Genomic DNA, 23,018 nt, shown 5'->3' with positions numbered 1-23,018 from the left:
TACTGTGTGTATTTGTTTATATAAATACAAACACATGCATGTATATATTCATGAAAAATGTTGTTTATATGATAAATATATTTATATATAAGAATATAAATATATGCATGTAAATAAATGTAAATATTTTCTAAATATTACTGTATGAGTGTGTATGTATATATACATAATAAACACAGTACACATACATATATTATGAAAACAAAAACTAAATTAAATTAATCGTTTTATAGCACTTATATATTTATTTACTTATTGTCTAAACTAAAGGTTCACTAAACTGTTCAAATAATAATCAAAAAATAGATTTTTCTTTATTTTTATGCTAGGCTTCACAGGGATAATATGCTGATTTGCTGCTCAATAAACTTTTTTTTATTTTTTATTTGAATAAATATGATTTGTTTGCTCATTTTAGAATGTGTATGCATTGTAATGTGCATAATAATGGCAAGGAAACGTTGTGCTTTATTTATACACAAACCTTTACCTAGCCCTCTATTATACGTTATTAAATTCTGTCAGCTATGAAAGTATGATCCTTCCACACAACTGACAATCTCACATACAGAGATCCAGATACTCAAACCTGTTCCTAGCCCTCTATTATACAGTCATTAAACTGTATAGAAATTACACGCAAACTGCACAATTCTTTATATTTGTGAAATCTTTACATGTGAATTTGAAATGACAGATGTCTGGTCAGGGTTTAAATGTTGAAAACAAACAATGAACCTCTTCTCTTTTTTTTGAGGAATGGGATTTTAGCGATTTTAATTGATTTTACTGATTATTGATTATCGATTTATTTTTATTATCATTGTTAAAAACACTTGCACTGCTTAAGGTTTTGCAAAGACTGGTCATCTTTTCTGGGTTCTTTAATAAAAAGTTGAAAGGAACATCATTTGTTTGAAATATAAATCTTTTGTAACGAAGTAAACGTCTTGACTGTAAACTCTGATTAAATTAACACGTCCTTTCAAAAATTTCAAACTTCTAATCCAACACCCGGTGTCGTGTTTTTTCAAGGTTTTCAAACTTCTAATCCCATTTCCACTTCACTAATCCTACTATGGCGAGACATTCCTGGTAACCCTCTTGGAGCGTCTTGTCACGTGACCTATTTAATATTCATTAGCCAATCAACGTGTTTCAGCAAATCAAGCGGGCCTGCTGATCGAGGGTAATGAATATTAATGAGCTGCGCCTCTGCCGTAGTAGGATTCGCAAATTCGCTCCCCTCCCTCGCGATGGATCCGTCCTACGTCCAGAGGAGCTGGAGCTACTCCTTCACTCTTACAACACTATACGACACTTAAACTTGAACAGCATCAGCCGACGAACACCTTTGGGCTTAGCCTGATCAAAATGAAACGCGTCATTCTCTTGCAGACGAACCATCAAAAAGAGTTTAATTCACTGCACACTTGAGACAGAACGCGCTTTGTTCGCACGCACTAACTCACTCACACTTGTGGAGCGATCTGGAAGTTTGAACGCACTGATTCCCAAATCCAGCTCCAGAGGAAGGATGTACACACTGAGGATTACACGCAGAGCTCATCTGTGGCTCATATCAGTCCTCCTCACAACACTCACACACGCAGGTGAGACTTTCACACGTTTATTTATGTGCTTGGAGAAATAACATTGTAAGAACGGAACTATTTATTTATTTGAAGAGTCTATGCAGGAGTAAAAAGTGTTTTTGCTGTTCAGCACGCTTTTCATGAAGTTTAAAGCTCAAGTTTATTCACACCATCCATCCACAGAACTGTTTCATTAAAGCTGAAGTCTTAAAAAGCATGCCAGTTCCGTATTTTTGAAAATGTGAGATGATTTATCATCATATGAATATGCGTTCGGTCATATTTCTGCTAAATTTTTGAATGCATTCTGAGCAGATCCAGATCATTTTATGTAATGCAAGTGTGATATAATTAAGCAGTGTTTCTGGTTGTAACGCTTGAAAAAATGAAGTTCAATCAGTGTTATGCCGAAGCCATCGGGTTTGTTTGTTGAAACTGGCTGTTGATAATCAGATGCATATTTTGGGAGTGATTTCTTGTTAATTAATTTCCCTCCCTGCAGGGAGGAGGTGACAGATGTTGAGATTTCCTGTTGTGAATTTACGCTCTCTTTTTGGCCATTTGGCTGGGGTTTAAAGGGGGATGGGACGTGTCTCCTACCAGCTTTCTCTCCCTGTGCTCCAGCTTCGAGACTGTGGAAGAGTTGAGCTCAGTGTTGATGAGGCGTTCCTTGCTGCAATCCAAACACCACTCAACCTATACACACTGGATTCACTCACTACACGCACTTCACGCGTTTATACCACTGATCTATAATATAGATATATAGTCATATATAGATCAGTGGTTTATACACGCGAGAAGTAGGACAGTGGAATAAAAACCAAGAGCTATACAGATGCTTTTTAAAAAATTAATGTATTTATTAAAGCAACGGGGTCAGAAACGCATTCAGTGTGAACTGCTCAGAATGGGAACATTTGAAAAGTTCTTGTTTTTATTTAAAAATTGTTTGTAAACATTGACAAATAGATAAAAAAAAAAAACTAAAAGTGAAAACATAGAAACAAAGAAAGTTGGCCAAAGCAAAACAATATTTTACAATATCAACATTTCTCAAGTTTCACATTTTACCGAACTTAATCTAGTTTTAGGTATTATTAAACTTCTGCTTCCAAAACTGTCTGTTCTTGTAATGCACATTGTTTCATCATGACATTTAATGTTTATTATTTCTTAATAGGGTATTACAGTCAACTAAAATTAAAACTATAAAGGTTACTGAAAATATAAATAATAATAAAAAAAAATTCTTTGTATGTTTGTTTCTCAAAACTTAACAAAATTACTAAGACTTTGAAATGAAAATGAAAACATAAAACAAATATTCAGAATATTAATAAAAATCTAGTAAGTCAGTGGATTGTATGGGTCAAAATCATCGATTTTTCTTTTATGCCAAAAAAAAAAAGGATATTAAGTAAAGATCATGTTCCATCAAGATATTTTGTAAATGTCCTCAATAAATATATCAAAACTTAACTTTTATTAGTAATATGCATTGCTAAGAACTTCATTTGGACAACTTTAAAGGTGATTTTCTCAATATTTAGATTTTTTATTTTATTTTATTTTATTTTTTGCACTCTCAGATTCCAGATTTTCAAATAGTTGTATCTCGGCCAAATATTGTCCTGTCCTCACAAACCATACATCAGTGGAAAGCTTATTTATTCAGCTTTCAGAGGTATCAGTTTTAATAAAATGTGACCCTTATGACTGGTTTGGGGGTCCAGGGTCACATGTATGTACAACTTTATAATAAACAGCAGTGCAATAATACAGGTTACATTTTGCGATGATATTATAAACAATCAGTGTCCAATTTAAAAATGTGCACGTTTTTTTTTTTTAAAATGAATACATTTTTAAAAAATTGGCTCAAAGCAGCTGGTTGACTGGTTTAAGCTGGAAGGATCTGGTTTAAGCTGGTCTCCCAGTCTAAACCACTAAAGAAGTGGTCAGAACCCCTTTAAAGCAGCCTGCAGACCAGCTCTGCTCAGCTAAACAGTCTGTTACGCTCAGTTGAGTCTTGATGGGGGTGGCTGTGTTTCTGCTGTCTGCAGGAGGTTCAGCTCCTCTGACTCACACTTTCAACCATCAGAAAGGTGTGGGAGATCTTTAACAAGCCCATTGACGTGCTAATTGATTCACTTGCTAATAAGAGCCCCTGAAGCCCCAGACAACTGAATCAGCTTCAAACAATGCAGAGGCTTGACTGAGTATGGGCTTGTGTTTTCAGATGGTCAAGTCTTTATTTGCAGATCCTTCGCTGTAATGCCTTCTCCTTTGAGCTTAATGCCTGCTCCTTGCAGCCGTTTGCATATTTACACTCTTGAGTTTTTGGAAGTTAATGCTGAATGGATGTGTTGATCATTAAAAAACAAAAAGGGTTGGTGGAAGCCAGGGGTCCTAAACTATTTCCAAACCCCCTCCAGAAATCACGACCCCCTTTAGAAAGAACCCTTTTCTAAAATATAAAGAGGAGAAATTTATAGAAAGGCAACAAAGGTACAAACTATTTTTGATGCTTTCCGTGATTTTTAATTTATTTTTTAAATCAAGGAGAAATTAACACGCATAAATACAATTTTATTGTTTTGTTTTAAAATTTATTTATTTATTTATTTTAATTTAAAGTTTTAATTGCATAAATCATTTTAATGAAGTTTTTAACTTTCTACTGAAATTTTCCACAGACCTCACAGTTCCCTAAGGGATCCCTAACATTTAATATTAATTGTAGGAAGTGTTGTTTTAGTGTCACTGAGATTGCAGCTTAGTTTTTTATTTTATTAGCTTTCATTTTTGTATTTTTCCATTTTCATTTTCATTTTATTTAAAGTTTTAGTGGTTTGTATTTTTTATTTTATTTATTTATAAATGTTTTTTTTTTGTGTGTGTATTTATACATTTTTTTTTTTTTTTAATATTGTTTTAAACTAACTATATTTGTTATTATAGTTTTTATCAATATTTATTTCTATTTAAGTTATTTTATTACAAAATGTTAAATGAAAACGAGAAATTTTGACTAGTTTCAATAAAAATAAGCTCAAATTTAGCATTTTATTTTAAAACTTTTATAAGGACTTTAAGATTTCTGGCATCGTGGCAAAGTGAGTATCTAGTGACTCTTTAAGGGAATTACAAATAATAAAATTACATTAAAAAAGTGCAGATGCATTATGATAACAAAAAATCAGGAATAGTGCAACTGTTAGAAAACAAACAAAAACAACTCAAATCAAACATTTCTTTTTTTCTATTTTTTATTTTTTAATATGATATATTATATATGACCTGAACTTGTTTTTAAGGAGATCAGAAAGAAAGCAGGTTGTCCAGCAGAGATAGCGTCTTGCTTTGATGTTTGAAACAGAAGCGTGGTGGGTCGTCCTGTGTTATGGCTGTTGAGCTGTGAATGAGCTGGACGTGCTTGTAGAGTTACCCAGAGTTCAGTCAGTTAATCCAGAGTTGACCAGGGCAAGAGGAAAATCTTCAAAGCACCCGTCATGAAGAAAAAAAAGAGCACAGAAAGGCAGCTGATCCTTTAATACTTTTGGAAAGAGCAAGTTTATCCATGGGAAAGACCTCTTCAGTTAGTGTGAGAAAAATACCCACGCCTTGATGTTAGTCTTTCTGGATCTGCAGTACCTCTGAAACCTTTATTAAACGTACATACCTCTTCTGTGATATTAAGGAGGTATTTAAATTAAATTAAAAAGGGTTTACCATAAACAAAGTTTGGGGTTTGTAAATGTTTTTTTTTTTTTTTTTTTTTTTTTTTTTTTTCATGTTTTAAAGAAGTCTCTTCTGCCTACCAAGGCTGCATTTATTTGCGCAAAAATACAGTAAAAATGTTAATATTGTGAAAAATTATTACAATTTAAAAGAACTGTTTTCTAGGTGAATGTTAAAATATAATTGATTCCTGTGTTTCATCAGCATCATTACTCCAGTCTTCACTGTCACATGATCCTTCAGAAATCTTCAGTTTGTGTTGTTTATTATTTTTGTGGAAACTGAAGTTTTTTTTTTTTTTTTTTTTTTTTTTCATGAATAGAAAGTTCAAAAGAACAGCATTTATTTGAAATACTTTTTGTTACATTGTAAAAGTATCACCTTTGATCAGTTTAATGCGTCCTTGCTGAATAAAAGTATTAAAGGGGTCATATGATGCTGCTAAAAAGAACATTATTTTGTGAATTTGGTGTAATGAAATGTGTTTATGAGCTGCTTGTTCTTGTAAATATTTCCAAGTATACTTTTATTTCTAAATAAAATGCATTGTAGTAATCGCTGATATGCTTTGGTTAGGATTCATACCATGCACTTGGAGGCTTTATTCTGTATATAATTATATAACTGACCAGTAAAAACAGACAGATCAAGACTAGTATTAAAAATGCCATTTCATGGTAATTGCAAGATGGAAACAAATGTGGAAAACTGAAATGGAAATGAGTTTTGGTGGACTGATGAATGCAAAGCAGAGATGATTCAGTGCAGCATCGGCCACAGATGAAAACGCTTTCGCTGCTGTCCAGAGACAGAGACATCAGAAAGAGGAAATCTGTCCCTGATTGCCAAGCCAGTTAAGAGCACTGCGGTCCGCGGTCGTGCTTGTGGAATGGAAATGTTTTTGTAACATTATTGAACCCTCGCATCCCTAATCCAAAGCATCTCTAATCAAAACATAGCAACAGAGATCAGCACCAGCGGGTCCTTCCTAAAGAAGGAGAGGTGTTTGAGGAAAACCTTATTGCAAACAAGTTAATAGCTTTGTATAAAGTAAAGAAACATTATGCAATAGCAAAGTGATTAATTTTTTATTTATTTATTTTTTTGCTGATTCATACCATAAAATATATTACTCTGGGCAACTGTTTTGTGATGTGATGACAGATTTCTCTTGCATGCTATATTGCTGTTTTATGCATTAGTACATAAAGAGCGTGACTTCACGTTGGTCCTTTTAGCAGCATGAAAACAAAACTGTGTTTCATATTTTGATTCAGGTCAATGACTAACACGAACAAGACGTTTATGGTTTTTCCTGAGTAATCTTTAACATATTACTGCACTCCTCATACGTGCTCAGTCTAAAATAGCTTGCATTCTTAAGCATTAACCTGATTTAAATGGAAAAAGAATCGCCCGTGAGCCATTGATTTGATACTGATTATTTAACCACATTAAATCAAAGGTTTTTTTTTTTTTTTGTGCTACTTTCATACATTTTGATTCAGTGTGTAAGGAAATTTGACTAAGCAGCAGTTTGTTGTTCTCCTAATTCTGCTGAGTCAGATTTTTGGCATAAAATGAACCAGACATTTTGTAGCCTGTAAGTGCGTACCTAGACAAGAAGCGGCTGTCTGTAGGTTAGAACATGAGAAAATAAAAGTGAAATATGTTTGAAGTCAGTGCTGCAATGATAATGCATTACTGCAATATGTATACAATTTTTTTTGCAAGATGTAAACTCAGAATTGCTTTACAAAAAAAAATACGAAAATCACAATAAACAAAGTTCTGACAACATCTGAATTATGAGATAAAAAGTCTCAATTACTTTTCCTGGCTAAAACAGGCTTCCATAGATAATGGCCTCACTGTCAAGTTATTGAAAAAATAAAATAAAAAAATTATAAAAGCTAGGTTCGGTTCTATAAATTTTCTGTATTTTTGTTCCATTGCTTTATTTTTGTGGCCATCAGTGGACTATATATCTGCTCATATTTGACGTCAGCGGTGTGATAAACATGTCCTGGGATTGTTCTTTCCAAGTCGGTTGAATCTGTGACTCCCGCACCTATGATTTTCTTTGACCGCTTAAGGACCCCGATTCGTCCAAACACCACATTAAACCAACAAGGTGACATTTTTCCAGAGGCCACCCAGAGTTAGATCAGAAATAAACTTAACGTTGAGCAGAGCCTCAGTACTTCAGCACTAATCTCTTCTTGGAGGAGAAGGACATTAATGTGGTTGCCTTCTGTTGGAAAATTGGCCTGCGTCTCTGTCTCTGGTGCCACTCTGCTGCTTATGTCGGAGTTATTTTTTTTTTTTTCCACTTTGCATGACCGATAAAAATAGACTATCAGACAAAAAGCAAAATGCTTTTTTCATGCTTATGTTGTATTCATATGAGCTGTGTTTTTCATTCACGATATTAGCTCAGCCGGATGCTTTAGAGAAGACTGGAGCTGAAGAAGCTCACATACTCTGATTGAGCAATGCTGGAGAATTGAATTTCATGCTGTCAAATTTCAACTTACAAACAAACAGGTGTGGGGGAAAAAAATCGACTGAACTTTGATCATAAATGTAGCTTTTACAGTAAAATACATTTTTGGAAGATAAAAAGTGAAAACTTGTATGCATTTAATGTAAGTATTCAGTTATGCTGTTATGAAGATTTCATTTGATTTGCATTACAAGCTATCAGAATCTTACTTTTTGCCATATAAATATCATTATCTGCACTAAACTTGTTTTTTGCTCGGTTTGGGTCTCATACTGGAGCAGGAAAATTATTCAGTGTTCTCACTATATCATACTATATGAGCCATAACTGCTTGATATATCAAATGAGACTAAAAAACACATGCAATTTAAATTTTTAAATATTTTGTCTTAAGATTCCGTAAACTGTTTAATAAAAATAATAATAATAATTTCTGTCTGTTATTTCATATGTCAGGCTTCACATGGTTAAACACCACTGAGTTGCCATTGGTCCTTAATGAAATGTTGTAAGTGTGATCTTCAAGTTTAGTTGTTCAGATAAAGCATTGAAATGTTCATAAACATTATTTCTCAGCTGTTGAGCTTCTCCGAGTGTATCAGAGCCTTGTTCGGTTCCTTTGGAGCTCTAAGCTGCTTCGCTCAGTAACCGTGCAAGTGCAAGTTCTGGCAGGAACTTCTGTCAATGCATTGGACATTTGAGTCTGAGGAATGACACTGTACCTGAAAAACATCAGCACGTTTTATTTAGTCCAAATTTAAATGTAATAAACACATTTCATGAGGTGTGAGTCCTGCTGGGCAAAGCACAGGGAAAAGTTTGATGTGTTTAGATGAGGAAATGGCCGATCCTCTAGCTGATGTGTTTTCAGAAACTGTAAGAAACTGCCTTTAATCTAGTGCCTTGTAAGATGTTAATCAACAGTACTTGTTTGTGCATGAGCATTGCTGTGTGTGTGTGTGTGTGTGTGCAAGCGAGCATGCCTGCAGGAAATGTTGTCAGTCTTTCCTAAAGAGAAAGAGGGTCAGAAAGCTGTGCGCTCAAAAGGGAGGGTTGTGGGTGTAACTCGCAAATAATGATAAAAGGAATATTGTAGAATAAAGATGACTTTCAAGATATGAACAAACATCCACTGAACTAGATGTTCAAATCAAGACATGTAAAAAAAAAAAGCAGGTGTTGCTGCTATCGCAGATATTTTGTGGAGTCCCACTACGGCAGCATATCTTTTTTAACATTTATGGAAAGCATATCTGCATTTCTTTAAGATTTATCGAAAGCGTTTCTAAAGCCAACCTGAATCTTTGTTCGTTACAGTCATGAACTGTAGGCATGTGTGTGTGTCCTAATCAGGCACAACATATTAATAGCCCCGATAAACTCATGGTGAAGTTTATTTTATTTATTTACTATTTTCTTCCCTCCATTTTCATTTTCCAGGAGTAGAAAGAAATTTGAAATTGCTGTGAGGTGGTACCCTGTTTTTGACACTTCAGTGTAATGTTTTTTTTATTATTTGTCTAACTTCATGATATGAAGTAAAGAACCAAAAAATAGTTCCATGTTAAAGAAGGTAGAACAAGACCATCTATAACATGAACTAATGGTGGTTTGATTGTTTTTAAAGCAATAGTTCACCTAAAAATGAAAAATAATTGAAAGATTACTTGCCCTCAGCTCATCCAAGATTAACAGATTTGGGAACAGATTTGTAGAAATGTAGCATTGCATCACTTGCTCTGCAGTGAATGGGTGCCGTCAGAATGAGAGTCCAGCAGCTGATAAAAACATCACAATAATCCACAGCACTCCAGTCCACAGCCACATCAGTTAATGTCTTGAGAAGAGAAAAGCTGCATGTTTGAAAGAAACAAATCCATCATTAAGATTTTAAGTTTTAAGTCCTCACTTGTAGGCAAAATATGAGTCCATAATAACACTTCCTCCAGTAAAAATCTCCTGTTGTCTCTCACATCAAAATCCACCAACATATTTGTTTAGAGCTGTTTCAGACTTGCTTGATCTGTGCAGATTTCTCTCCTGATTTTCATTGGAGAAAGCATTATTATGGATTATGGACTCATCTTTTAGCTGGAAGGAACAGTTTGAAGTTAAAAACACTATAATGATGGATTTTTTTCTTGCAAACACACAGCTTTCCAATTCTCCAGACATTAACTGATGGACTGGAGTGCTGTGGATTACTTGTGGATTATTGCGATGGTTTTTATCAGCTGTTTGGACTCTCATTCTGACGGCACCCATTCACTGCAGAGCATCCATTGATGAGCAAGTAATGCAGCTATACATTTCCCCAAATCTGATGAAGAAACAAACTCCTCTACATCTGGGATGGTCTGAGAGTGAGTTATTTTTTTCATTTCTGGGTGAACTATTCTTTTTTTCCAGAAGTTTTGAACCACTGAGTCAAACTCCAAAGCACCGTTGTTTTTCACCAGATTTAGCCTGAAGTGTATCGAGTCCTTGGCTAATGCACTCAGTAGCCCTGTCAGGTGAAATCTCATTTTACCCATAATCCTGATTCATTATATCATTAACCATCATATTTTTTTTTTTAATGGTTGCATAAAAACAGAACAATGACTTGCATATAACCGAAACAATAAAAAACGCAATAGGTCAAAAAAAAATTTAGCGTGCATTTTTACAGTTTCATAGTGAAAAAAAACAACATTTTTTTTTATGAATGGCACTTAAATAAGACATTTGTAATTCCAGTAGATCTTACATACTAACAGGAATTTACGAAACGTCCTTCCCTCGACTTCTCCCACAGAAAAAGAAACAAACGTCTAGCTCGCCTGTCCAGATAAAGTTTGTGATCCTTACGCCTTCATGAATCAAGGCTGTGTAGAGAAGCTTGCGTCGAGGCTGCTGGAGAAATGAGATGTGTTCTGGCCGTCAGCCAGCGATAGATCTGTGTGTTCATCACCCATCCGTCAGCGTGAGGCCTGATTCATGTGTGCGGCGGCAGGTGTTCTCCGCGGATCACTGCACTCCTTCAGGTGACGGAGCCCACAGATACTGATCCTCAGAGCCTCTCAGTGAGATAAGCCAAGAAACTAATAACCCAAAGGCATGTTCTGTTGGCTTCATAATCCGCACTGACAGGAGACGCTGAAATATTCTAGCCCAAGCGGTCATGGTGGTGGATATACGGAGTGGTTAATTTATTTGTATCCATCAAAAAAAAAAAAAATCACAAACAAAAAAAACAAAACTAAACACAAATATAAAAACCCAAACCAACACAATTACAACCAACCAAAAAAGAAAAAAAATTCCAAAAATTAATAAATTTTTTTTTTAAAAAGTAATTGTGACTTGCAATTCTCACTTTATTTCTTGGAATTGACTTTATTAAAGAAAAAAGTCAAAATTGTGAGAAAAAATAAACAAGCGTATCCTGCTTGTGTTCAGCTCATATTCTCAAAAATGGTGCTACGCTGATTTGGAGAGACACAGAGGAGAGGAATTGTTAAATAAAGTCGTTATTTTTGTTTTCTTTGTGTACAAAAAGTATTCTCGTCGCTTCATAACGTTACGGTTGAATAACTGATGGCAGATGGAGTATTGCCAACGATGCTTTTCATACTTTCCTGGACCTTGACACTGTTATTTATTTGGCAGTCTATGGACAGTCACAAGCCTCCCGGTTTTCATCCAAAATATCTTAAATTGTGTTCTGAATAAAAACCAATAAATTACTATACATAAGTGATTAATGACAATTTTCATATTGGGGTGGAGTACCCCTTTAAATAAATGTAAATGATAGATATTTTGTTTGAAGTTTTAAAATTTTGGAATGTCAAATTCTGTAAATTAGTAGACATTGTACACTGATTGGCTGCAAATTCTACAAATCAAAGAAATATTCATTTCAGTGTAGTTTAGATTCTTTCAGAGACATTATAGCTGTTTTTTCCAATTAATGAAACTGATATAAACCTGTTTCTCGTGTAAGTTTGAGGAAGAGTGTGTGTGTGTGTGTGTGTGTGTGTGTGGCTTTTATATGTGGCACAGTGATGTGATTGGTCTTTCCACCTTCTCTCCCTGCAGTTGTCTGAAAGCAGTATTGTGCCATTGATCTTGATTTAATACCTGCTCTGATAAAGATGGAAGTGTGTTTTCAGCAAACTGCTGTTTCATGTGGAGCTGCTGAGATGCTGGGCTCTTTAATGATACGCTAGGAAACGCTCTGAAATCTGTTTTTAATTTGCCTCATAAACAGTCACAGGACATTGCCTCATGTTTAATACCGCATACTTCCACAAGTATGTAACGGTCTACCATCGCCTGCCTCTTTTGGATTGAGATGTATGTTTTCTTCTTGGACCCTGGGCTCATTTTATCTTCTCTTTAACATAAACCTGTGCAATTCAACCTCACATTGTTGTGATTGTCGTTTGTCTTAAAAAATGGCTGTAGAAAATAAAAACCGCTTGACACTCGTTTTCCTTTGAGCTATTTTTGCTCAAACTCTTAATAGAATTGTTGTTTCAAATGAACTGCACAACAAAAGAGTTTCATACGAACAGACCAAGATTTTCTTACATAAGCTTTGAACGTTAGCTCTGTTCCAAAACCTTAGACCGTTATCCCTCATGTTTGGGCCGTAGGACATGTTTGTTTTCAATATTCAGAAGAGAAGGAGCTTTCAAAATAATAACCGTAAAGGGAACATGTTGTGATAGTTCAGCAATATTATCTTATTAGGTGAGAAACAATTGGTAACAGTTACACCTATTACATTAAGAACATTTTTGTGCTTTGTTTCTTTTTTAATGTAGTAAAACCTTAATATGTCATGACTGGGTTGTGAAAAGAGAGAATAAAGCCGGGTGGGATCAAATGTTTGAGGGATTGGTGCTGAAAAGGAAAGTCGGTTTAGAGGTTATTGCATTTTGATGAAAGATAAATCTTTTTATTTTTTTTATTTTTTTTTACATTTTGGAATAAAGTGCACAAATGAATCTCTCTCTCTCTCTCTCTCTCTCTCTCTCTCTCTCACTCACTCACTCACTCACTCACACACTCACTCACACTCACTCACACACACAGAGAACATGCAGTAAGTTTTGATTTAATGCTGACCTGGTTTTGTTAACCCAGCCCTTGGGATAAAATTAGCATCTGTGAGATACCTTGATGATAAGGTTGATGCTTTAGCTGTCTGTTGATAGCATCTGAGTTTGCATTTGGAGGAACATACCTGCAGTGTGCAGACAAGTCAGTATTATCTGATGAAACCTTTCAGTGTTGCTGTGCCGTTGGTTCTTTGTGTGTTTGCTTACTGAATTAACTCAAAGTCTGATTGATCTTAATTTCTTTAACATATATATTTGGTAAAGAAATTCATACTTTTATTTAGAAAATATGTTAAATTGATCAAAAGTGACAGTAAAGATATTTATAATTGTACATTTCTATTTCAAACTTCATATTCATCATCATCAAAAAAATAAATAAATTTTTTTTAATTTTTTATTGAAGACTTTTAAAACTTTGATCCAAACCAACATGACATTTGAAGCAAAATATTTAATGAAAATTGGAAATGTCAAGAAAAATGTTATTTAATAATTTTTTTTTATTAAATAAACTACAGGAAGCAGTATGGATGATTTGATAAAATAAAATGAATGACATGCATTAATTTCTTTTTTTTTTTTTTTGTTTTTATTTTTTTTTATTTTTATTTTTTTTGCAAAATCTTGAAACCTAAATATATTTTTATACATAAATTGTTTATACACTACAGGTTTTTTTCAGCAAGGACAAAAATAGATAGATTAAAATTGACAGTAAAGATATAATACTACCGAAGATTTCGATTTCAAATAAATGCTGTTCTTTTGAACCTTTTGTTAATCAAAACATCTTGTAAAAATGTATCAGTGTTTGTCTGTTTCCAGTAAAATATTAAGCAGCACAACAGTTTTCAACATTTATAGTAAATGCAAATCATCATATTAGAGTGATTTCTGAAGGATCATGTGACACTGAAGACTGGAGTAAAGATACTGAAAATTCAGCTTTGATCACAGCAATCTTACAATATTTAAATATAAAATTTGAAATTAAACATGTCACAATATTACAATTTATACTGTATAAGAGACTTAAAACACTTAAGAACATTTTAAAAATATTCCTGACCCCAGACTTTTTAAAGGTATGTAATAAGGTATTTTTTTTTTTTTTTTTTTTTTTTTTTTTTTTTGAAGCCTTCAGTTTCTGCCAGGAAAAAAATCATAAGTCTGATCACATACAAGAGCAATAGCACTAATCTCAACCAGTTGTATATTTTGAGGTATCATTCATGTCTGTAACACAAACAGTGCAAAATATACAAGTTAGAGGTCAATGTTGGTTCAAATCTTGTGCGTTTGCACTAGCACCAATAATGAGAACCTTCTAGAAAACCAAGCGTTGCTGGTCATTTTATCAAAAAGATGGCCTCAAACATTTGGACCTTAATGGAACCCAGACAGTGAAACTAGATGTGCCTCTATTTATTGAAAGTGTACACAATGACATCTGCGTTTCATTTCTCGGCCGGTGCAATCATTCGTGGCTTATGTTATGAGCTCTCTCTCTCTCTCTCTCTCTCTCTCTCTCTCTCTCTCTCTCTCTCTCTCGTGTGTTTGATGTCGTGATGTTTACAGTCCCCTTCTCTCTGATTGAAATCAGCACAAACACACACAAATGCACCAATCTCCCCTCGAACGTTCCCAGGGTGGAGTTTAAACCTGAAGATCGGTGGTCAGGCAGTTGTAAATGGATCTTTTTGTCCGGTCTAGACACATAAGACGCCTCACACCGTGTTCTTTGAGCACAGTTGGAGGCTTTACCGTAGTAATAAAGACCAGATGATGCCGGCCCAAGTTCAACTGTAGTGACTCATGTTAGACGTTTAAAGAAATATATCAACCAAAAAATTAGGAACATCATCCTTGGCATTCTGTCTCTAATATTATTTTTCTTTATTCAATAAAATCTGAGTGTCCGAGCTGTTATTTTCCATTAAGCAAAAGTGGCTGGTGATTTTATACTGCCAAGCTCTGCAAAGGAGGAAGAAACCTTTCTTTCTTCTTTTGAACACAAAAGACCATATTTTGACGAATTCTGGTAACCAGACTTGATGTATCATGGAAGTCAATGGGGACCAGAAATGCTTTGGTTAGTAACATTCTTCTAGACATCTCATTTTGTGTTCAACACAAGAAAGAAACTCATACAGGTTTAGAGCATCTTGAGGTTGAGTAAACGATGACACGGTTTTCTTTTTTATTTTTTTTTTTTTTTTGGTGGGGTTCTCTATTTTAATATATTTATCTCATGGCATGTCTGAATACTGGATTCTGATTGGCTGGCAGGTATGCAGTAAAACTGTTTAATGCACAGGTAGTTTCAAGTCAGTTTATTCACTGTTTTATATTAATGAATCTTACGAGCAGTAATTGAAGAAAATAACGGTTATTTTTACCCTTCTGGTCAAATATTGCACTGAAAACATCATTAAAGGGATACTCCACCCCAAAATGTTTTTTTTTTTTTTTTTTTTTTTTTTTTTTTTTAATATATTCATTAATCACTTACCCCCATGTCGTTCCAAACCTGTAAAAGCTTCGTTCGTCTTCAGAACACAGTTTAAGATATTTTGGATGAAAACCTGGAGACTTGAGACTGTCCCATAGACTGCCAAGTAAATACCAGTGTTAAGGTCCAGAAAAAGGTATGAAAGTCGTCATCGGAATAGTCCATCTGCCATAATACAACAACCCTTGCGTTCAGCTCATGTTCTTCAAAATGGTGCTCTGGTGATGCGGACATAAACAAACAATACAACTGCTCTGTGTCTCTCCGCATCACCAGAGCACCATTTTGGAGAATATGAGCTGAACGCAAGCAGTGTACACTCTTCTGTGTCAGTCGCGACACACGGATACGCTGTTTTCGTTCAAATCAAAGCGCAGATACACGCAGAAAACATCATCAAAAAAAAACATCAAAATGGTGCTCTGGTGATGCGGAGAGACACAGAGCAGACAAATTGTTGAATAAAGTCTTTATTTTTGTTTTCTTTGTGTACAAAAAGTATTTTCATCGCTTCATAACGTTATGGTTGAACCACTGATGGCAGATGGAGTATTCTGATGACGTCTTTCATACCTTTTCTGGGCCTTGACACTGTTATTTACTTGGCAGTCTATGGGACAGCCTCCAGGTTTTCATCCAAAATATCTTAAATTCAGTTCTGAAGATGAACTGAGCTTTTACGGGTTTGGAACGACATTGGGGGTAAGTGATTAATGACACAATTTTCATTTTGGGATGGAGTATCCCTTTAACAGCATTAAGTTGTCAGTGCTGGCAAAAGACTGTGGTATAAGCAGCATAAGGCACAGCTAGCAGTGCATTATCCCTTACATATATCATTACTCCAGTCTTCAGGGTCACATGATCCTTCAGAAATCATTTTAATTTGCTAAATTGCTGCTAACAAAGCATTTCTCATTATTATCAGTATTGAAATGTATAATACTGATCAATATTTTTGTTTACAGGATTCTTTAATGAATCAAAAGTTCAAAAGAGCAGCATTTATTTGGAAAAAAAGAGAAATCTTTTTAAAACTTTATAAGCTAAAAATATGAATTTCTTTCTTTAAAATCTTTTGAATGATGTATTTTAAAGATTCGACCCAGTGAACCTTAGATTTCCTCCAAAAATAAACTTAATTTCTAAATGAATTTTAATTAATTAAAAACTAAATTAATGTTACTGTCCCAAACTTTAAAAAGCACAAATCACCATCCCCTTTTGTTAAATGGAAAACAGAAGCTTTGAAATTCTGTGTAACGTCGTCTTTTGCGTTCTACAGATTTATTCTCTTGTTTTTCCTTTCATTCAACTATGTTTAGATTATTCTTTTCAAATGCTTGAGTTCAAAAATTGTATACCATGTTAGTTCAGCGTTCTGGTTCTGTTAATGTCCCGATGTCATGATCTTATCAGGGCTTTGACCGCAAGCAGAGCAGCTTATATGAATGCTCTTAAGTGGAAAGCCCTCATCTGATCAGGATCATGATACAGGATTGTGTACAAGCAGGGATGACAAGCCACGTCAAACTGAGAGGTCTTTGCCTCTCTCCAAGTAAGGTAAGAAGAGGCTTCAAGCCTTTACAAGTAACCCTCTTTAGTATCATTATCAGACCATCATACCGGACGGTGGCAATAAAAGTGGAGTCTGGTTCTGTTTGCGTCTGGCTAATTACAGGCTGGTCTTTGTGCAGATCTGCATCTCAGAGATGCTGTGTTAAAGCATTAGTGTACAGTAATGGTGACTCAGATACTGAGGAGCCTCATTATTCCCCCTCCTCACTTCCTGCGCCAGTGTTTCACCTCGCTTTTGCTCTTTAAGCACTCTGTGTGTGTGTCATAAGGGGCTCCTATAGAACTGTTTTAAACCTTGCTCTGAAGTACAAGCTAATTTAGTTCCTCCAAACGGAGTTCCTAGAACTAAAACCGTGCCAGTTCCTGCGCTGCGAACACGCCAGAAAGTGGATAGTTACACAATTAGTTAGGGATGCATCGATCCGATACTCAGGATCGATATCGGCTCCGATACTGGCTTTTTTTTTTTGCCGGAAAAAGTTACGTACTACAGCTTTAAGTCGTTAAATTCAAGTTGACGTAAACTCTTCTCTGCTGCGGCTGTCTGTCTTCCTCTGTTCAGCATTTAAACTGCATGCCGTGTTCGGTTAGGACAGTCAAGATGATAAAACTCCAAGAGCGCACAGTAACTGGAATTTAAAACTGTTAAAAGTAAAGGCTCTATAAACTATCGCACAGATTTAATAAACTATGCATCAATATCTCTTTCATTTGTGCTTTGAACTTCTCTATGCGGAGAGCAGCACACTGTGACTCTGTGATGCTTCAAGTGCTTCATTCTGTACTCGGGATGAGTAAATATGTTTATATAAAAATATAAACCATAAAATTAAAAAGACATTGCTTTTAAATGTATAATACAGTAATGAAGACAGCAACATATGATAGATAGAACTCCTATCTAAAAAAAAAAAAAAAAAAAAAAAAAAAACTCTAAGTGACTCACACACAATGTAAATTTATGCATTTGGCACGAAGTTTTATCCAAAGCAACTTAAAATGCATCCAAGGTACCTGATTTATCGGTTTATTTATTCCCTGTGAATTGATATACCTATAACCTGTTTGAGCAGAAAAATTTGTTTCAAAATGTCCTGTAATATGAAAAGGGTTGTACAAAAACAGTCAAAATTGTGCACAATACATGCAGTCTTGTACAGAAATGTTTGAGCTGACTTCCATCTTTCTCTTGCAAAAACAGCTGAACCACTTTAATGTGGTATTTTAACACCAATAAATGCATTTCTTAGGGATTGTGAGTGTAAAGGGTGGAATGGCAGATGAGACACGGTTTAGTCTTGCAACAGAAATCTTCAAGTTCAGAGCAAATCGTGGCCCTCTCAAGCAGCATCACACTCTCCAAGACACTTGGAGGTGAATATAACGTGCACTTGGAGGTGCACATTTCTTTACCGACGGAACAGGAATAAGAGGTTCATGGGTCTTTGAATGATTTGTCCAGGCTCTGTTAGTTTTGTGCTCATGTCTGCTGGTTTAATCGTTCAGGGTGTTGACGGAGAGCTGCACTTCACACATGATAAATTGAGCTGCTCTTTTGGAGAGCACGGGTCCAAAGAGACTCCCTGGCTCTCGATGTTCTCCATTTCCGACTCCATTTTTATACGGCGGCCCACAACTATCTTGACTCCTTGCACTTTCTGTGCCCCTTCTTCCTAAAATAACGCATTTGGAGTCTCTCGCTTCACCTCACACGATTGTTTTTGTTCCAAAATTATTTTTTGCACTACCCAATATTTTGTCTGCTCATGCACTTTTAACATTTCCCAAAATAAACCCGTTATTATGGAGGGATTTTGGAATAGTTGACTGTGCAGATCTATGGACTGCTCACTCACACAGAGAGGTTTGACTTGGATTTAAAATTCTGGTCTCTGCAGTTTTTTCCTCACTTTTTCTCCTTGGTTTTACACAATTGCTGGTTGTCAGAGATTGATAGTTTTTATCAGTATGCCTGGAAAATGTTTTATATTTTATATTCAAGAATCCTGGAAAAAAGTGACACAAAAATCTGATTTTTTTTTTTAAAGGAATTATTACTATAAATGTGTATTACATCTCATAAATTAAAGTAATTGTTAAAATGCCCTAGGAACCCGTTAAATTCTTGGAGGCAGCCAAGCTGGATTCAGTGCTCAGTGCTTTATATGCATATCATTTTGCCAGCTTTTAACTGGTCATAAAGCATATTGGGAGTTTCACAGAAGCAGGACGGATTCACACACAGACAGTCTACAATCTAGTTTGTTTCTTCTAGCACAAGTGGTGTGTTGTTTCCTTACAGTCCTCATGAGTTTGGAGCTGTGTGCGTGTAATGAGACACAGATCAGAGCAGATGTTGACGAGGGTTTCTGAGCAGCTCCTCGCAGACAGAGCTCTTGTCCTGAGGGCCGCTGGTCTGTCTACATGCACTTTGACATCTTGACAAAATATGTTTCCTCCTCATGAAAGATCTTTCAGTTCTGTTACTGAACCATGAAATCGGTTTTCTTTTGCTATGCTAGACTTTATGGTGCATTAAAATAAACTAATGTTGTGTGTTAAAGACATGGAGCTTTGTATCTAGAATCATCTGAATACTAGGCTAAATTATTTATTTTTTAAGAATTGTCAGATGATAAAATGTGAAAATCTATCCCGTTCCGATCCTGTCCACACCTGTGGCAATTATTATAATCTGATGCAGGTGTGAGGCATAAGCCAATATTTTATTCCTCCCACTTTGTTTCCTGAGTGCAGTGATTGGCTGCCTCTGCTGTGAAGTAACACAAGGCAGCTGTGCTCTTTGTTCAACTTGCCAGCCTGCAAACAATTTGAAGTCTGTGACTGCCGGGAGTCTTCGCTCAGAGCGTGTAGAAGTTAAGCTGCTAGGAGCTCGGCAAACCCAGGGAATCGGTCTGAATCCCCTCAAGAAAACACACGAGCATGCTGAATATCCTGTTCAGTCAAAAAGGAGGTGCTGTGGAAGATGAAGACCAGTTTTTGGAGGTGCATTTTTTTTGCTGCATGTATGGTTATGGTTTTCTTGCTGTATGGTTTCATAATTAAAATCTTTTAAAAAGACAGAATAAGTTCTGCCGTATGATTTCTGTGAAATATGAAAAGTAGAAGAGTGGTACTAGTGGCCTAGTGGGTAGAGAGTTTGACTCCTAACCCTAAGGTTGTGGGTTCGAGTCTCGGGCCGGCAATACCACGACTGAGGTGCCCTTGAGCAAAGCACCGAACCCCCAACGCGCTCCCCATGCACCGCAGGATAAATGATGCCCACTGCTCCGGGTGTGTGTTCATGGTGTGTGTGTGCACTTTGGCTGGTTAAATGCAGAGCACCAATTCTGAGTATGGGTCACCATACTTGGCTTTAAGTCACACCACAATAGATGACATCAGTGATTCTTGGGAGGAGGGGCCTCTGACAGTGGATGTTTGCTTGTGGGTGTGGTTTATGGTAGGCACACTATAATGACAAAAAGACAATGACAAAAATCATTGTCAATTATTCCCTTGAAATTGTAATTGTGATTTATTAATTACAATTATCACAAAATAAACAATTATCACAAATAAACAAGCTGAAAACACTCTAACTGAAAGACTTCAGAGTGTGTGCGCACAACAGGAAGTAAGTACACAAGACTGACCCAGGTCTTAAAAACACCATGCAGTGCCCTTAACGCACACTAAATCCACGCTCCGGAGCACTATTCGAGGCTAAGTGTATCCCATCATGCATCATGTTTTGGATACATCATAAGATTTTTGCCGAGATCTCATGAGAGATGTAAGTTAAATATTAATGTAACAATTAGATAGGGTCCGTTATTTCAAATAATTCGGTAGGAAAACAAATGTTTTTTACAGAAGCACGTTTTACTAGTTGCAAAGATGAGTAGGGGGCGTGTTTAGGGGTGTACCCATACATGTATTTGTACTGAACCATCACGGTACAGACATCTCGGTTCGGTGCATGAGGCCTTACAATGAACGCCCGCAGTAATGCAATGCTGTTCGATAACCTGCCCTGTTGTATCAGTATCATATCGAACCGTGACGCCTGAACCGAGGTATGTACCGAACCGTGACTTCTGTGTACTGTTACACCCCTAGTGGTGATATTTATTTTGTACAACATTTGCAACTGCTTTTTTGTCACTTGATTAGAAGCACTAGAAATTAAATTGTCATGTTATAGGGGCTACTGAGCAGACATTTAGAAGCTGACTTATGAAGTGCAAAGTAATTAAAATAATTTTAAAAAGCCATGTAAAGCCATATTTACAACATAAGTGTGTCCCACTGTTGTGGGTCTGGTCTGTTGTGAGTGGTTAGTAGTGACTGTGGTTTATTTCACCTTTTTTTTTTTTTTTTTTTTTCTTTGTGGGATGCTGTGTAGTGGGTGTGGTATGTGATGTGTGGTGGGCGTGGTTTATGGATGTTTAGCGTGGTTTATGGGTGTGTAGTGGGTATGGTTTACATGGATGTTTGGGTGTGGTTTGTGATGGGTGTGGTTTACAGGGGTGTATGGGCGTGGTTTGTGATGGGTGTGGCTTTGTGGCAGGTGTGATTTGTGATGGTGGGCGTGATTTATGAGGGTGTGGTTTGTAGTACTGCAGGACATGGTCAGATACAGTTGGCCTGGGCTTCTCGCTTAGAAAAAATGACTTACCCTGATTAAAAAAAAAAAGTGCAGGAGGAATCAGATTGGAATCTTGTTGCACAGAAATGAGTGTTTATGTGTTCCCTGGGTCACTATTACTCTCTGTGTAACCTGAAGGCCTCGGTTGTGTGGCGCATGGTTTGTTTATTTTGCAGGTATGTAGAAAGTATGTCTCACGGGTGGAGTCGAGCAGCTGTAAGTTCTGGCAGCCCTTGCGGAGTTCACACCCGGTAAAAAGGCCACAGTAAATCAGATGGGCCCCAGTGCACCATATTGTAGGTCTCCGTGCAGATTTATTCTGATCCCTTATTTCCTACAGAATGTCATGGTTTCTCCATTTGAAGTTGTTATTGGACAGACGCACCTGGGCTGTTAGAGAGATAAGGACAAGACATCAGTTACAGATATAACTAAAGACATAAATTAATACATATTATCAAACCATTCATAAAAGATATCATTTCATGGTTATTTTTTAATATTAATTTAATCGTTCAGATTATTTGGACAGTCAGAATCTGTGAAGAATCCAAATTCTGAAAAATAAATAAAACCGAAGGCAAAAAAAGAGCTGTTTAGAGCTGTAATAATAACTAATCAATCAAATTGATCGTAATCAATAATGAAAATAATTGGAAACATTCTTGGAGTCACGTCATTTTAGAGCAGTAAATAATGCATTTCTGAGTATAAAATGAATATGGAAATCAGTGGAGGTGCTACTGTGGGAAATGTACACAAAACAAGTTGTCCTAAACGTGAGAATGCCTCATATTACGTGCTTAAGTCTGTAACTTGCATTTTATGGTTATATCCTCATCTATAATTGACTTCGTTTACATGGACATCAGTAATCTAATTATTTACCTTATTCTGAACAAGACAATTAGGCATATTGTGATTAAAGTGTTTACATGAGTTGCTTTTAAAATATTCCTGTCATGTTTCTGTTTTACATGTTATAGTACATAGATCGATTATAATGGCACGTCATTACGTCACCTCCAGAATTTCACATATAAACATATAGTTTGTGTTCGTTATGATGCCATGTACAGTTTTGGGTGTTTCATTTTTAATTTACTGAAAGCTTCAAGTGCAGTTAATTATTTGTCATGCTGTGCAAACAGATGACGACGTTGTTGAAGCCACGCTCTTTTGTTTCGGTTGACCACCCACTGAAAGGAGTTTCTCAGAGAAAAATTGCAAAGAGTTTGAAGTTATCAAGGGGTGGCCACAGGCCCTGGCCACCCCTTGATAACTTCAAACTCTTTGCAATTTTTCTTTGAGAAACTCC

The 23,018-nt window shown here is 35.9% G+C and overlaps 1 protein-coding gene across 1 annotated transcript in view; it reads left to right on the top strand.

Annotated features, from left to right (window-relative positions):
* Positions 1-1,371: 1,371 nt before the first annotated feature.
* Positions 1,372-23,018, top strand: part of LOC109100375 (tyrosine-protein kinase transmembrane receptor ROR2-like) — a 69,939-nt gene continuing 48,292 nt past the window's right edge. The window contains exon 1 of the mRNA XM_042732131.1: positions 1,372-1,613. Within this exon, the coding sequence (XP_042588065.1) occupies positions 1,538-1,613 (76 nt within the window). The 5' untranslated portion in view covers positions 1,372-1,537. The remainder of the gene's footprint in view (positions 1,614-23,018) is intronic.

This window comes from Cyprinus carpio, chromosome B10, assembly GCF_018340385.1.
Source record: "Cyprinus carpio isolate SPL01 chromosome B10, ASM1834038v1, whole genome shotgun sequence".
NCBI lineage: Eukaryota > Metazoa > Chordata > Actinopteri > Cypriniformes > Cyprinidae > Cyprinus > Cyprinus carpio.
The sequence above is the reverse complement of the archived record's forward strand: the minus strand, read 5'-3'. Positions and strand labels throughout refer to the sequence as shown.